This window comes from Typopeltis vanoorti, chromosome 4, assembly GCF_054136105.1.
Source record: "Typopeltis vanoorti isolate ZY-2024b chromosome 4, IOZ_Tvanoo_1.0, whole genome shotgun sequence".
NCBI classification, from domain to species: Eukaryota; Metazoa; Arthropoda; class Arachnida; order Uropygi; family Thelyphonidae; genus Typopeltis; species Typopeltis vanoorti.
In genome coordinates this window covers 157,497,956-157,515,733 of record NC_143552.1, presented here as the reverse complement: position 1 = coordinate 157,515,733, position 17,778 = coordinate 157,497,956, and the positions used below count along the sequence as shown (strand labels likewise).

Sequence of the window (17,778 nt, the reverse complement as noted above, 5' to 3'; positions counted from 1 at the left end):
AGAAGCAAAAAGAAGTCTACTTATGTTTTATTGAATACACAAAGACCTTTGACAATATACAACATGAGCAACTAATCAAATGCATCAGAAATTTAGGAGTAGATGGTAAAGATACCCGATTACTGATAAATCTATATTGGGAGCAAACTGCCTCACTAAAAATATCAGGAGAAATCTCGGAGGAATTCTCAGTAAAGAAGGGTGTCGCACAAGGCTGTGTTCTTTCTCCTATATTGTTTAACCCTGTATACTGAAAATATCTTCCAGCAATTAGAAGAATTTAAAGGAGTCAGCATAGGAGGCAGGAATATAAACAGCTGATGATACAGTATTGCTAGCTGAAAATAAAAAGATCTTCAAAACCTACTAGAAGAGATGCTGAAGCTAAGTGAAAAATATGGACTTAATTTCAACTTCAAAAAAACCAAAACCATGCTGGTAACAAGAGAAAATACCCGATATAAATATTGGGATCAGAGGAAATACTTTAGATCAAGTAAAGAGTTATATATATTTGGGTCAACTAATTACAGAGAACAGAAAGTGTGATAAGGAAATGTTAAGAAGAATAGAAATTGCTAGATCAACCTTCATTAGCATGAAAAACATTCTGGCCTCAAGGGAAATTCACACAAAAACAAGAATTAGGCTGTCCAAATGTTACATATGGTCAACACTGCTATATGGAGCAGAAACTTGGAAAATATCAAAATATTGTGAAAATAAACTAAAAAGCCTTTGAGATGTGGATCCTCAGAAGAATTCTTAGAGTTCCATGGACTGCCAAAAAAACTAATTTAGAAATATTAGAGATGATTGGAGAAGATAGGAAGCTGTTGAAAACCATTAAGAAAAGGAAAGGAAAACTACCTACCTTGGTTACATACTAAGGCATGAATCCCTACAAAAAAACACTTCTAGAAGGAATGATGCAAGGAAAAAGAAGAGGAAGACAAAGAGCAGATTGGATGGGAAATATTAAGGACTGGACCTTTTTGTCCTATGAAGAATGCCAAAGAGAAGCACAAAACCATACATAGTGGAAGCTCATGGTAGTCAACCTCCTGGAGGGAGATGACAACTGACAAGACAAGACAAAGCATTGAAAATGAACAGAATTTTCACAAAACAGATGACAAAACTGCATCTTTATCAATTTTTGCAACTTGATTGTGGCTCAATCCTTTCGAGCCACAATCTTGCACTTGGGTTGACCTTCACTTCCTTAAAGAGGGAAGGTCAACCCCAGTGCAAATCTGTGATTTCAGTAAATGATGATTGCCACTACTTGATTCCCTTAAAGATTAAGAACTGCTTCCAGAAGTACTGGACAAAACAGTTTAATTTTTCTGATTGATCTCACGTCATAGACTAGTATTTTCTCTAATCATCTTAGAGAATGAAGGACCTGTATGTTGGAAGTGTAAACTGGAGATGCCTGAGATGATTTTACTCAAGGAATTCGTTGTCATCATTTTTCAGACATTTTCTGGTCTTCATCATAAAAAAAAAAAAAAGAAAGAAAGAAAAGACTTGTAATATCGTGTTGTTTCTTTTATTATACTTAACAAAAGCATTTGACTTAAAACCTATTTCAAGTATGTGAAAGACTTTAACTAAAAATTGCCAGAACCTTTATGCTATCTTCATATTTGAAACTTTACAATGTTTTTTAATATGGATTTTAGAATAGCATAGTATTAAATAGTACAATATTAAAATCAGTCATTATTACATATTAAAGGTAGAGATAATTCTGATGAAAAACATTCTCTGGAGTTATGCAGTGATCATTATGGAAATATTTATGGTCAAGATATAGATGGGGCAGAAGATTTAAATTTAAAAAACTTGCACCTTCATAAAGAAAGTGATAGAGCTGCAAAGAAGCAAGGAAAAGAATACTATTTTTATCAAGGTAAGCAAAATTGTTGCATGTCTGCAGCAGTTTGTTTTCATTGTTTTTCATTATAAAGACAAATCTCACTGTTTTAGGACACTCACTGTTACAAACTACGGAATAGTTCTGGCCAAAGTTCCCATAGCATCATTCTATGCTAAAGGAAGTTTGGTATAGCAAAATTTCCACTATAATAAGATATTCCTTTTGTCGCTATGGAACAGTCTTCCTATGAGTTTGCTGTAGTGAGAGTTGACTGTGTATGTTTTGTGTGTGTGTATACACACACCCACACATTTTCTGTAGAAGACATAAAAATTAGAGAACTGTAAAACCTAGTTCCCAAAGTTTTACAGTTGTTATTTCAAGCAAATTAATCTAATTGTAAGCATTAATGATAAATTTCTTTTTTAAAAAAAAAAAAAAAAAAAACTTTTGAAAAACATTGATAATCTAATTTGTAATTGCACTGGAGGTTACCTTATGTTGCTAATGTCTAGCAGTTTCTCTGCTTGATGTTGAAAGGCCATATGTTGTAGAATTACCTTTATGCATTACATGAAAAAGCAACAATATAGAAATCCTCTGATTTCTATATAAAGGACAGTAAATGCCTAACAAGACCGACACAGGCAAGAAAAAAAGAGAGAGGTGTACACGTCTTTTAAGTTAAGAGAAATAATGGTAATTAGTTAACAAACTAAACAGTTAACATACAAATATTTCAGCTTATATATCTGTAGAGAAGAACAATAGAAAATTCATATAACAATCAATGAAAATTATGCAATAGAATAATGGATATATTATTATTTTTTATATGCAGTTGTGGAGATGGTAGGATGTAAACTGTTACACTTTTTCTTTCTTTTTTTAAGTTATCACAATTTCTCGGATTTTGGGCATAAATAGTGCATCATTGAGTTTAAGGTTGAGACAGTGCAGAACTTCAGTACTCTTTCAATAGGCATTCAAATGTCAAGACACTTCTATGCAGGTACTTGCTATTTGATAAACACCAGATAGCAACAATGAAGAAATTACATCTTTTAGAGATGGTAAGAGTATGTTTGGTTGATAGGTGTATATGTGGTAGTTGAAATATCTTAAAAACACAACACACAAAAATTGCTCAAATCATCAACCATTTCTCTCTTTTTAGAGAGAAATGGTTGATGATTTGAACGATTTTTGAATTGTAGCCATTGAAAGTGGAAGTTTATTTGCTGAAATTTCTTGAAGAGACATTTGTGAGGATCAAATTATGTGTGCTCCATATTTCTGAGGGTTTTGAGTTGAACTGTGAGAAGATGTTTATTGGTAGGTTTGTAGCACACTGATATATGGATGAGCCATCTTTTTCTCACTTGATCTGAATCTGAGAAAGATAAAATTTCTCCATCATTGCTACCTGGTATTATCAGATTTCATGTATCTGTAACTTATCCTATTTTGGGATGACAGGATCAGTAAAAGATATCACAGAGTTTGTTGCCTATAGAAAGATAGCTGTACTACATAACAGTGGTTCCAGTTTATATATACAGTGGTTTGAAAGAAAAAAAGTTGTACTTATTACGTATTATTATTTTGTGTACTACTATTTTGATTTAATAATTATTATTTTAACTATTTATTTTATTATTACAGTATTTTTTTGCACTGTCGATTGTACAGTTATACAAGACCTATTTTGATTTATTGTGTGTACACGTTTGCTTTTTTTATACTGTACAGTAGGCACTGTATTGTCAGCATGAATCACAAATATACACAAAAAGCGGAAATTCAAAATGTGCATAATTTGGTTAAAAATATAAATCCAGATGTTGAAATTTCAAAACAGATGCTACAGAATGGATTATAGGTAGAAACGAAAGTGAATTCGAAATCAAATCAGATGCTGAAATTATAAATATGACACTACAGAATGAATTAGAAGACGACGATGATGATAAAGAACTCGAAGAAAAAAAAAAGTAAAACATGAAGAGGCAGTTTACAGTTTTAATGTGTGTAGAATGATATGCCATTCCACAAAATTTTATTACTAATGCAGCTCTGAGAAGAAGCATTCGAAAAAAGTTTAGCTTCCAACACGCAAAAGAAAATCAGTGACTTTTTTTTACAAAGAAATAAAAAAAAATTGTGTTATTTTGTGAACCTTTTTGTGTGTTGTGTACAAGAAAGTGATATTTTTTATGCAAATTAAATTACGGACTGAACAATGCAATTTTATTAAATCAGAATCCTCAACAATAGAGGTATATACAAATTAAATTTTTTACTAAAATAACTTGTGTACTGTATTATTTTTTTGTTTTGCATTACAGTACAGTAGCTTTTTTCTATCAGTTAATTTATTTACAGAATTAAATTGATTTACCATTAGAATCTGATTATTTTTGTCTTAAACACTAGTTATTGTCTCTTGGGGGATAATTCGCTAATCCGAACGAGCACGGTTTTTATTAGTTCGGATTAGCGAGATACCACTGTATATATTTTGGGATGACAGAATCAGTAAAAGATATCACAGAGTTTCGTGGATGGGCTTGCTGTCTAATAATACCAGGTGGCAAGCCCATCCACGAGAAGTTGGTCAACCTGTAGTATCTGAGTACTGTGGATGGGCAATAAGGAACTTGTTTACGTTAGACTTGAAAAGCACTATGGATTGTATTCCTTGGGTGGCAGACTGTTCCAGAGGGTAGCAGTGGAAGGGATGTGTGAGGAGAGGGAGAATTTGTTTTGTGGGTTTGAATTTGAACTATGAGAGGATGTGTTTAGATGGATTTGACAGGGCGTGGGGGAAGGAATTGTTGATCCCAGTTTTCATGAATACCAGCAATAGAAGTATTTACAGAAGATGCAGGCTGCAGAAACTGAATACTTGTGTGTAAAAGTGAGTAGTGTATTAATGAGAGACAGATCATTAATCAGTCTAACTACCCTTTTCTGTATCCAGCATTTTTAGAGAGCTATTAGGGACACCACTCCAGATGTGAGAGCAGTATTCAATGGTAAGACAGATTTGTGATTTGTATAGAGTTAGGAACTGTTTAGAGTTAAAAGTAACATTTTGAGTAAAAGAGAAACCCTAACTTTTTGGATGCAAAGGAGGCAATGTTTGTAATATTTTTTTGCACCGAGAAAGAGAGAGATTTGAGGTTAGTTATCCCAAGGAGATAAATCCCATCTTGAATAAAGATTCAGGTATTATCAGAGTTAAGACTGAGAGAAAATGGTTCTGTTTTGTGGGGAATATTGCAGAGTTATGTTTTGCTAGCATTGAAGTTTTACAAATCCAAACCCCCTTGATAAATGTTTTGAAAATCAGAATTAAAAGTGATAGAGGGTTCAAGTTCTGCAGGTTGTGGTAATTTGTGTTTTGCAAGGTTTTGTCAAGTGAAAACGAGTGCAGCATACTGTCATCAGCAGCTGCGTACTAGATTGGCAGTCAGCTGGAATAGAACTTTTTTATATAGAAGAGGGGGGTGTACCTTGTAGGACCCTAGCATTAGTTGTCTAGTTAGAAGGTAAGAAGTCATCCACCATCACTCAAAAATGAGTGTCCAATTAGAAAGCTGGTCACCCAATTGCAGAAGTCAGGGCAGATCAAATAAGAGCTTATATAATACTTTTGTGACAAACTCAGTCAAAAGCCATGGAGATGTCAAGGGCAACTACTTGAGATTCACCAAACTTTTCCATGGTGTTTTTCCAATGATGGGGAGACATAGGTTAGTAAATCTGTTGTTGATCAGCAGTGATGGAATCCATACTGGTGGTCATTTAATAGTTGTGAGTCCTCAAGTTAGATTAGAAGTTGGGTGTTAATGGTTACTTTAGAAAGAATTGAGGTGAGAGAAATTAGACAGTAGTGAAGATAAAGATTTGTTATCCTTCTTAGGAATAGCTTGTACATGGGGGTAGTTTCCATAATACGGAATAGATACCAAAGGAATAAGGAAAGTGTAAATAGGCAGCATAAAATAAGAGTAAACTCTAGAGCAAAGACCTTTGGAACAATTAGAGGAATGCCATCAGGGCTAGGAGCCTTTTGATATTCGTTCTGTACAAACTTTTTCTGATTTCTTTCTGGCAAAATGTCAAGTCTGCAGTTTACTTGTAATAGCTACTCAACTTTTAATTCTTTTTAAAACTTTCTCATATACTGTTCTTTCAATGTGATATCCATTTTTATCCTGCTTCATATTAAGTAATGGTCATAAGTAATAGTAATCTAGGCACTTCCACTTTCAAATCCTATATACACTCTTGCATCCTGAATGGCCATGATGATATTGCTATCAACAATGACATAGTCAATGTGAACTTGTGCACATCTTTATGTTGAAACATGGTGTTAGTAATGACTAATCTGTGTTCTGAGCAGAAGTCCAGTAAATACTTACCATTATTTACCATTAGCTTTGCCTTTTTCTCCCAGATTTCCCAAAATGTTCCTATATGCCCACCAGGCATATAGGAACAGCAGAGTAGGATTCATTTCCTACTCTGCTGTTCAGATCCCAACGAGAACCACCTTTTCCCATTTCCTCACCTTCGCATGGTGTCCCTTGTTAGATATCTGCTGGGTACTGAACAAACAAGGATGGGATGGCAATTTGGGACTTAACCAACAAAATTGTATTCTCTGTTGGTTTAAACCACAAATGCATATAATGGTTCAATATGATGATATTAATATATATATTAGGTTTCATAAAACAATGCATGCTGCTCCTACTACATAAAGTAAAAAAAAGTCATAAAATTAATATCAAACATGCTGTTATTGACATTTAAATAAAACGGGAAAATTATTAAAATAAATGATATGAATAGAGAAATTAGAAAATATTTTATTTAATGTGATGCTTGTGATTGCCTTGGAACATAAGTTTCATTTTTATTCACAGGCATAAATATTGTTGCGACCGTATATCTCTGATATTGATATATCGAGGCAATTTATTTAACTTTATCCTTTCTTATTTCAGTCGCTATATCAAGTTCTATCGCATCTACCTCTTTGTTAAGTAGGTTGTGCCATTGTTATGTGATCTTCATTAATATTAATCTTAACCTTATGTCTCGCTTCTCTTATGCCTTTTCTTACGTAACTTAACTTTTAAGGGCTGCCAGAAATTACCCGTTCCCTGAATTCTATGAGTTATCCTGGTCACTCAGGCAAATTTATTTTTTATCTGCGCCAACCTGGGCCTTAAGGTTAGAGATAAACTCAGCCTTTAGTAGGGTAATCATAGAATATCAGGTGCCACTAACAAAGTAAATTAAATTCTTAGAAACTTGGGTTCTCTGGCTTATTTTATTTTATTTGCAGTCGTGCCCTACTACTTTCAATTGGGGTATTCCCGCACACACACACGTTCTCAGGTTCGATGTTTTATGAAGGGTCAGTCATCATGATCAGAAACACATGTAAGTAAGAAATCAATACATTTATTAAACTCAATAAATAATGCCATACAAGTTAAAATGGTTATCAAATCTAATGTTAAACTTCTACCATTCACTCTCTCACTCTTAAAAACAATTATGCATTGACTTCACAATATTAGCAAATTCATTAACTCAACATATAATACATTCATAATTACAGCTCATTTGGACATTAAGTCATTTTAGCACATTTTATATGATTTCTTTCGGATAAATTACAACAGAATCTCTAACTAACTGAAAGTCCTTAAAGTTCACTTCAAAAACATAGTCATTTACATAAATCTTAATTCTTCATTCTTTCTTTCATTACAAATTTTAGATTGCATTCTCTTAACACTGTTAGTCAATTCTCAAAAGGGGCCAGAACAAGTGAGAGTACTTATCTATTCTTTATCGGTTATCTTCCGTCCTTCCTTCTTTGTTTCGATTCTGGTTGTCTCGATCTTATCGCCACATGGGTTACACATGCTCGCCTGGACTGGGCGCTATCTCTCTGCTAAGGTTTTATGTCAATGATCTTCTCATCGCGGCCTGCGGTTAGTCTTGCCAAAATCTACTGTGGTGTCATGCCGGATCCTATCGTAAGTCAGCTCTCAAAAATGAGAGCTGAACTGCGAAGAACTCTTGGAGCACACGGAGAGAAATCAAGGAACAAGAAAAAACGGGGGTGATTTACTTCTGTGTCGCGGGTTTTATTCGCTCTCCTAGAGCACCACCTTTCCGAGTTTGAATTTCTCTTATCGTCTCACCCATTGTCTCCGGGTGGGTGACTTCACCAATCAACATACAGGACTTCTTGTTTCCGGGAACGTATGCGTCATGATGCCTTCTTAGATGTGATGCCCGCGGGTGCTTACACTGTTTTTACAGTATTAGGGCGATCTTTGCCCTATGTTGCTGAATAATACGCATTCTTTCATTTACAATATTTCACTAATAATTTCTCTCTTATTTTGCCCCTTTTGCTGACTTACATTCATGCTAGACATTTAGATACGTTAATTTAAATTTATATAATTCACAGTTTATCATACAAGATGATGTTACAAGAAAAAAATATGGTTATACTGCACTAAAAGATAAGTATGCATGTATGTTTTTTGTTAATTGTTAGATTCTGGAATGGTGACGTCATGTAAAATTTGAAGTCGCCTACTTCAGATCTAACAATATCCTTTGCTCACTATGACTATTCTTTTAGAAGACTGAAATGAAAAATGTCCCTGTATGGTGATAAATATCCTCTCCCCAAGAGGATATTTATCATTTCTGCAGATGCAAGAAAAACAAATAGCTTTATTCTGTTATATAGTGAAACTTGTGGAGTATTCATAACTAAACACTATTCATTATTCACAAACATTATTCATAATTAAATTATTTTTAATAAGTAAATATTTCGTCCTAATTATCTTAGGATATCATCGGTACAGTTATTTTAAACAATACTAGGAATAACATACAGTTAGGGTGCATGCTTACAATAGAATTCCACTATGCATGCTGTACCTTGTTATAGAATTAAATTAAAATAAATATATCTGATAAAAAATAAATTAGATTAAATTAAAATAAAATAACATGCATAAATTTATTTTACACAATATTAAGGATGACAATTTCCCAGACTTTAGGATAGTAAGAACGTCATTATGGTTTAAGTTAGGTCTGTGACTTAGGGCTTCAGTACTTTCTTTATATAAATGCTCATGTTTATATAAGGATCTATGTAGAAGTTTAGTGTTTTTCCCATTTGATCCTATGGTTTGGGTTTTCAACTCCGTATTGTGTGAGGCCAGAATTGTGCAGTTTCACAGATATGGTCTTGATGTTCAGAGATGCGTTTACTAATAGATCTTCCTATCTGTCCGTAGTAAGACATCTTACAGGAACATGAAACTTTGTGAACTCCACGTAGCATCAAAGGTGAAAGTTTGTTTTTAGGAGAAGGTAACAAATTATAGATCTGGTTGAATGGTTTGTAGGTAGCATCGAGTTTGTATTTCTTCATAATTTTTGACAGACGTTCGGAGATACCTTTGACATACAGTGGGAATCCTATTGGGCAAGTGACTGATGATTTTTTGAGTTGTTTTTGGATTGTATCTATTTAGTATGGCTGTATTTTTGATGATTTCCAATTCTTATTTTAAAGATTCTTCGGAAGAGCAAAATCTGTGTGCTCTGGCTACTAATGATTTAATGATGCCATATTTTTGAGATGGATGGTGAGCAGACCTGAAACATCAACTTATGATAAATAATAGTGGAGATGGAATCATCTTCTTTTCATTGGATGTGTAAATCCAGAAAGGAGATACCTTGTGAAGATTCTTTTTCTAGTGTGAATTTGATGCAAGGATGAAGAATGTTGATTTTTATCTAAGAAACAAATATAATTCTTGTTTAGAATGACTCCAGATGGCAAAGACGTCATCAACATGTCATAGCCAAATTTTTGGTTAAGTTCAAATGTGAACATTTTTTTTCAAGGTGTTCCAGAAAAAGGTTGGCTAAGTTCGGTGATAAGGGAGAGCCCATTGCTGTTCCTTCCTTTTGCTTGTGAATTTTTTCTTTCCATGTGAAGTATCCAGATGTAATAACAAATTTGAATAATTCCACAATATCAGATGGGAATTTTTGAATTAATGAGTCTATTGTTTTCTTCTGGGGAATATTAGTGAAGAGGGAGACAATGTCAAAGCTAATTTACATGTCCATTTCTGAAATCTTTTATTTTTGTGTGAAATTTTAGTTGAGGCTTTGATTTTTGTGTGAAACTGTGGAATTTTTAATTGATGAGGCAGAGTGGCCTATGAGAGGATGGAGAAGGTTAGACAAAAATCTTCATAATTTGTAAGTCGGGCTGCTAATAGAATCCACAATGGATCTGAGTGGAACCTGTGTGGTATTCATAACTAAACATACACGCGTAAACCACACTAATTAAATTATTTTTTTTAATAAGTAAATATTTTGTCCCAAGTATCGTAGGACATCATCAGTACAGTTATTGCAAACAATACTAGGAATAACATACAGTTTCATAACATTTCTCTATATACTAGTCTTATTTCTTCACGGGGAACTAACAGCACAGAGAAAGAGATCACAAAGGAAGAGATCTGCGGTGTTTTGGGGAGTGCTTAGAGATTGTCTGGTATTCTGGTGGGCATGTGAATAGCTTGTGTGAGATTGTTTGTGATTTAATATCTTGGCTTCTCTACCTGCTTGATCTGTGTAGTTGGAAGAAGGCAACCAGTTGATGTTGTGAACATTGAAGGCTCTGAGGAAGATGATTTTTCAGTTAGGAAAGCTGGATTGAAGGAAATAGCATTTAGGAAAAAGAAATTGAAAAGTTTAAGAGTGGTCATTGGTATTAAGAGAGAAGTCGAAGACACTATGAATTTGACAGAATGAGATAGTGATTTTTAGCCAATGAAAGTCAAAATTAGGAGATTTCAGGTTGAATACTCTTTGATTTGATATATCAGACAAAATGAACGTATACACAACCACATTTCTGAGGTGAAAGGAGTCAGAGTGTGTAATTGGGAAAGCAGAGATGAGGAGTTTATGATTTGAATTTATCAGGAAAAGTAGGTGAGGTTTTGCAGACTAGAAGTTGAGAGTGAACATCATTAAGGTTGGAACTGAGACCACATATATTTGTGAAGTGAACACTGCATAGGCAAACACATTGCCTATGCAGTGTTTGAGTTCAGGTTTCTATGCTGGTTATTTGCAGAATTTGATTTTCTTACTAGTATTCCTTTTTTTTAATAATTGATTGCCTGTGTTTGTCTTTACTTTGATATTTCTCTTCCAGTTCTTGTAGTCTCAGCCTTTGTTCTCACTATGCACAGATCAGATCTAGCTGGGCTTGTGCATGTGGTGGTGGAGGGGCTTACAAATTGTTCTTCATGGCCAGTATGAATGTAAATTCATGATGATAGCAAAAGAATGGAAATTTAGGATGGTAGCATTATATATTTTTGCTTTCTGCCTCAATCATGTCTTGAACTGACAAGGCAATGAGGTTACAAAGTTTGCTGGCATTGTCGGCAGCACACAGGTTGGTAAAACTGGAGTAACTACATTTCCACTGAACTTTACTTTCAGTGGTGATCTTCATTCATTTATATCACTTGGGTATAATTACAATTTCAGATGTGATTTCTAGTTAAGATTATTTCTTGACCTGTTTTAACTGTGTAAATTGTTTTTCTCAACAGCTAATGATGGCCAGCATATCTATCTACATTCCTTAAATGTCCACATGTTGGTTAAAGAGTATGGTAGTCTTGATCAGTGTCCCACTACTTTTACAGCAAAAATTATGGAACTTGAAAGGACATCTATGACAGAGGTAAGTCAGTCATGAAGTAAAATTACTTATGCTGTAATTTAAGACCTTAGATTGAAGCTTTTAGCATTAATGATAATTGGTTTTTATTCTTTTATTGGGAAAGCAAACAGTGAAGGTGATTTACATTTTTTGATCTTTTATGTAGAAAGATAAGCTACAGTCATGGTCATTATCTAGTCTACATATCTACACATCCTTAAGGAGTTTATCAGATATTATGGTAGTTTGAAAAACTGTATTTTAGCACTAATTTCCATTGACAGTTTTCTCATCATCATCAAATTCCTGATATATACCCTCAGGGGGTGTACAGAATATGATAGTACTACATGAAAAATTTACATCATTACTAACTTTCTATCTACAATTTTCCTCCAAATCAGTCTGTTAAATGTCAAGACTCCAATATTACCATGTCTTATATTTCTATCTTCTAAGGCACTTTTTAATGTATCAATCCACCTATATCTTGGTCTTCCTCTGGGCCTTTTTTAATCGTTTTTAATATGATATTGCTATTGATGCCATCTGTTCATGCCCCTAATCCTAACTGCTTCATTCCATCTATATCTTGGTCTTCCTTCGTATCTGTTTCCTGTTAATTTTGCCTTCAAGCACTAGTTTTGTTAAGCTTACTTTTTTGTTTATATGACCATGCCATCTTAGATTATTTCCAATACTATTTGACAGTTAGTACCTTACCTCTGTGACAAGTTTTTTCACTTCAAAGATAATGGTTAGAAATATTAGCAGGGGTGCTTAAGGGTCAAAGCTGTATAATTGAGAGGAGACCTCCACATAGCCTTTAAAGGAATGCGGAGAACCGACCAGGGCTTCTGACCTAATGTCCAATCCTCACTTTCTCGTGGTGCACCCTGTTGGGTAACTACTTGGATACTGAACGAACGAGGATGGGCTGGCAATTTGGGATTTAGCCGACCAAATTGTATTCTTATTGGTTAAACCAAAATAAAAAATGATGGTACAACATGACAGAATTTCATGCCGGCTGGGGCGTCGCCCGGTTAAACAAGGCCCCCGTTGTTTTTGCCAGGGAACCAGGGCAAACAGCGAAAAGTCAGCTACTGGAACAAATCTGAAAACAAACCCCAACTCAACATCACCAGAGTTAAAGATTGGTACTATCAGTGTAAGAAGCCTGAATGGCAAAGAAATGGAGCTAGCTGAGGAATTAGATAAGTACCAGATCGACATAATAGGGGTGACTGAAACAAAAAAGACCAAAACTGGTGAGATCTTTCTGAGCAATAAATACAAAATGTTATATTCAGGCAATGACAATCAAGGAAAAGAAGAAGTAGCCATAGTATTCAACACAAAATACGAGGCTAATCTTCTTGAATGGCAGTCAGTCTCAAGTAGAGTAATGTGGGCAAATATGAGAATGGGATACTGGACAATGAGACTTATTTGTGCCTATGGTCCCACAGAAGGTTCTACTAAGATATAAGTGGAGGAAATTTTTGAGCCTTTAGAAAAAGCAACTGACACAATGAAAAAGGAAAAGTTGATCCTTGTTGGGGATCTAAATAGCAGAGTAGGAAATGATTGTGAGACATACAAAAATATTTTGGGAAAATTTGGAGAAAAGAGCAAAGCTAATAATAATGGCAAATATCTGTTGGATTTCTGCTCAGGACACGGACTGGTTATTACTAACACCATGTTCCAACATAAAAATGTGCACAAATTCACATGGAGAGAAGAGGCTAGGAATAAGAAAAGTCTCATTGACTATGTTATTGTTGATAGTGATGTTTTCTCCCTGGTACAGGACACCAGAGTATACAGAGGATTTGAAATTGGAAGTGATCACTATTTAGTCTTGAGCAGGATAAAATTGAATTTCATATTGAAAAGAATAACATGTAAGAAAGTTTTAAAGCGAATAAAAGTTGAGCAGCTCTCAGGTGTGAACTGTAGACTAAAATACACAAAGATTATTGAAGAAAAAATGAAAGAGTTTGAGAACAGGAATCAAACCTTGGAGATTCAGTGGCATGAATTAGTGGCAGTAATCAAACCTTGGAGATTCAGTAAGTCAGCAGAATCAATCAATGTTTTGAAGAAAACATTGATTGATTCTGCCACAGAGGCATGTGGTGAGGTTGTCTACAAGGATAAAAAAAAATCAGAACTCCCTGGTGGACACAGGAAGTTAGAGGCAGTGAAGGAAAAGAAGAAATCATATCAAAAGTTCCTGTCAAATAAGTCAGCTTGTGCTCTTTGAGAATATAGAGACAAATGCAAGAATGCTAAACACTGTGTAAAACTAGCTAAACAAAAGTCATGGGAGGACTTTGGCAAGAATATAGAAAATAAATATCAAGAAGGTGGCAAAATATTCTGGAGGTTGTTGAAGAAGCTTAGGAATGGAGGAAAGAGTGCTGTAAAAGGAGGTAGAGATGATAAAGGTGACATGAAAACTGGAGAAAAAGATATCCTTGAAGTATGGAGTAATTACTTTGAAAAACTGCTAAATGAAACAAGCAGTGATGACAGCACAGTGGTAAAAAACACTGACCAGGCATGCAGTCAGAAATATATATCCATACTTGAAGTAGAAAAAGCCATCAAAGGATTGAAATGTGGAAAGGCAGCAGGAGTACATGATATTCGACCAGAAATGCTGAAGTATGGTGGTATAAGAGTCTTACAGTGGCTGCACTGCATAGTTCTGAAAGCATGGACAGAGGGACGAATTCCCTATGATTGGAGTACAGCTCTCATAGTACCCATATATAAAAAGGGAAATAAAACTGCATGTGAGAATTATAGAGGTATTTCCCTGATGAGTGTTCCTGGCAAGATCTATGCAAGTATACTTGAGAAACAGTTGAGAAGAATTGTGGAAGAAAAGCTTGGTGAAGAACAAGCTGGATTCAGGCCAAATAGAGGCTGTCAGGATCAGATCTTCACTTTATGACAAATAGTCGAGAAAGCATGGGAATATAACAAAGATCTGTATTTAAGTTTTGTCGATTTGGAAAAGGCATATGACAAGGTGCCAAGAGAGAAGCTATTCAATACGCTGGAGTTATATGGTGTCAATGGGGCATTATATCAAGCAATACTTAGTCTTTATTTGAGTTGTAAGTCAGCAGTTAGAATTGAAGGAAGTACAGGGAGATGGTTTAATGTTAAATCTGGTGTGAGACAAGGATGTACATTATCCCCTCTGTTATTCATTATCTATATGGATCACATTATGAAGGAAAGTGGTATTAAACATGATATCAAAATTGGAGATGTTAATGTCAGCTCTTTGCTTTATGCGGATGATGTTATACTTCTATATGCTATACAAGTCTGCAAGATTCTCTGACTAAATTGAATAGCTGTTGTAATAGATATGGTATGAAAGTCAGCAATAAAAAGACAAAGACAATGAAAATAGGCAGAATCATTAAAAATGTTAACTGTGTTGTGAATGGATGGTGGGAAGTCAACTGAATAAATTCATTTGGAATAAGAGAGAAATTAGTCGGAACACTAAATTAGCTGTATACAAGACAGTGTTCAAACCAGTTTTAACTTATGGATCTGAGAGCTGGGTCAGAAGTAAAACACTTGACCAAAGACTAGAGACCACAGATATGAGAGTCCTGAGAAAGATTATGGGAGTGAACAGATGGCATCAATGGCAATATCATATTAAAAACAAGGATGTTAGGAAAGAACTTGACATTGTCAGCTTCCAGGAATGCATTAGTAGAGCTAATCTCAGGTGGTATGGTCACTTAAACAGAATGGGCGAGGAAAGATTAGCAAAACAAGTGTTCTCTGCCAGGTTGGCAGCAAAATGACCCAGAGGAAGACCAAGATATAGGTGGATTATGGTACAAAGTGCCTTAGACAATAGAAATATAAGATCTGATAATGTTGGAGTCTTGACAAGTAACAGACTGATTTGGAGGACAATTGTAGATAGGAAAATTGTAGATGAGTTCTAATTCCCATCTAAGATGTGTAAAACATTTAGAAAGACTTTATGGCTGAAGCTGAGCTATCTGGTCTCATATGGAGGTGGCTGTATTTTTTCATCTCACAAAACAGGTAAATGCCAGAAGACATGCAATTAAGACATCCACAAGTCTCATAGTTTTAGACACTTCAGCCATAATTCATTCCACACAGCTCAACCATTTAATATATCTGCAGTGAGGTTCTCTTCCTTGGGTGCTTAACATTTAAAATGAAATTAGCTTTCCTTCATTTCCACTGATCAAGCTGGAAGATATGTTGAGATATTTGCTGTTACAGTTTATGAGATCATTGCTATCTGACTGTCAAAATACAGTGTTTTCCACCTGCTAAACATTACAGTCAAATTATTTTATTGAGTTTAACGTAAACTGTATTACACTTCATAAGAAGAGTGAAATAAAAAAATAATAATAATATATAATGACTGAGTTAAGCAACAAGCAAATTAACAAACAATAACACAGAATATTTTAAGCGAGATGAGGAAGAATACCAATGGGTAAATGCATGATTCGTGTATTTTGATGACTGTTAACATGATGTGAAGAGCATCTGAAATCCACACGTGTGTCAGGTTTTTAATGAAAGGTGACCAAACCTGATATTGGATCATGCCTTGTTTCTTATGGCATTGATGTGGATTTACACTATAGTCAGTATAAGCCATTTTGTACTCTGTCATAGTACTTGATGTTTTTTTTTCTCTTTTGTATGTGATGCTATTCCTGATTTGTGTTTTCCTTTTCAACTCCTCTTCCTTTATGTGATCTGACATGTTTCTCTCCTGAATGGCCTATCTCCCATATAGCAATTGATAGAAAGGCTTGGGGAAAGCGATAGTGAATTTTGATATTTCCAGTGCATTTAATACTCTGGCACAAAATTCTACTTACCAAATCACCTTATGATCTGCCTCTCACAGGTTGAATTTGGCTTGCCATTTCCTGTATAGTCAACTGCATGTCATAATGAATGACTTCCTTTCTTCAGATTTTCTCATTAGTTCTGAAGCATCCTCAAGCTCTGTACTTTTTGTCTATCCTCTACCTCTTACATAAATGATTTTCACTCTGACCTCAAAACCTATCCATCGTTTTGCTGATGATACTACAACTCTATTCCTCCTTTTCATTTGAAAAGTGCTCAAATATCTCAAGTTACAAGATCTTCCATAGTCAGTTCTCTAAACACCATCCTCTCCTTGCCATTCTCCATTGAGGTGAGGACAGCCTTATCAACTATTTTATTTAAGCGAGATCACCCCCTCCCTCCCACATTGCCTTTGATAATATACTGATAGCTGTGCAATATCAAATTTGTCTTGTTCTGTTGACTACTAACTTTTTCTGGCATTAGCACATCATATCTAAAACTTCCTGTGCATCCCAAAAAAAATCGGTGTTCTTTCTTAAGGCATTAATTCCTAGCTGTATAACTTCAGTATGAATACCAAGTATGCCCTACCTTAAAATACTGTTCACGCACGTTTGGGGTGGCACACCAAAACTCCTCCTAAATATGTTTTCTATCTCATGACTTTACTCTTCACTGACTCACTCTATTCACATTCTTATAGATGTTCTGTTTCCACCTTTTTTGAAGTTATTTTATGGGCATTGTCCACTGAACTTTTCCCTCATTCCTTCTCTTAGGCTTGTACGTGAGCAACTGCTGGTCATCACCTGTTCACTATCCAGTTAAAACCTACTGAGTTGTTTTAGCAGTAACTACCATTCTTAAAACTGAATTGGCTCCTTAATAATAGTCACAAGTCTAGTTATCATAAGTTAATCCATTGTTTCTCATAGGTGTTATGTGGACAGTTGAAATCCCATTTCATACTAAAAAAAAAGTACAAACATTTAAGTAAAAACAAACTAGTATACATGAGTACCTGTAAATTACTTTTAAAAATTCTTAAGTACATTGCATGAAAAATGTAGAAAAAAATTACAGAAGGTGAAGAACATTATGAAAGATTTTTCAATCTAGCTACAGCTATGGGCTGACACTCTGTTGGTTGCAGTTG

The 17,778-nt window shown here is 34.8% G+C and overlaps 1 protein-coding gene across 1 annotated transcript in view; it reads left to right on the top strand.

Annotated features, from left to right (window-relative positions):
- Window positions 1-17,778, top strand: part of LOC150107787 (E3 ubiquitin-protein ligase RNF10) — a 280,258-nt gene that overhangs the window by 180,633 nt on the left and 81,847 nt on the right. The window contains exons 11-12 of the mRNA XM_090392188.1: window positions 1,745-1,918; window positions 11,608-11,741. Of these exons, the coding sequence (XP_090248314.1) occupies window positions 1,745-1,918; window positions 11,608-11,741 (308 nt within the window). The remainder of the gene's footprint in view (window positions 1-1,744; window positions 1,919-11,607; window positions 11,742-17,778) is intronic.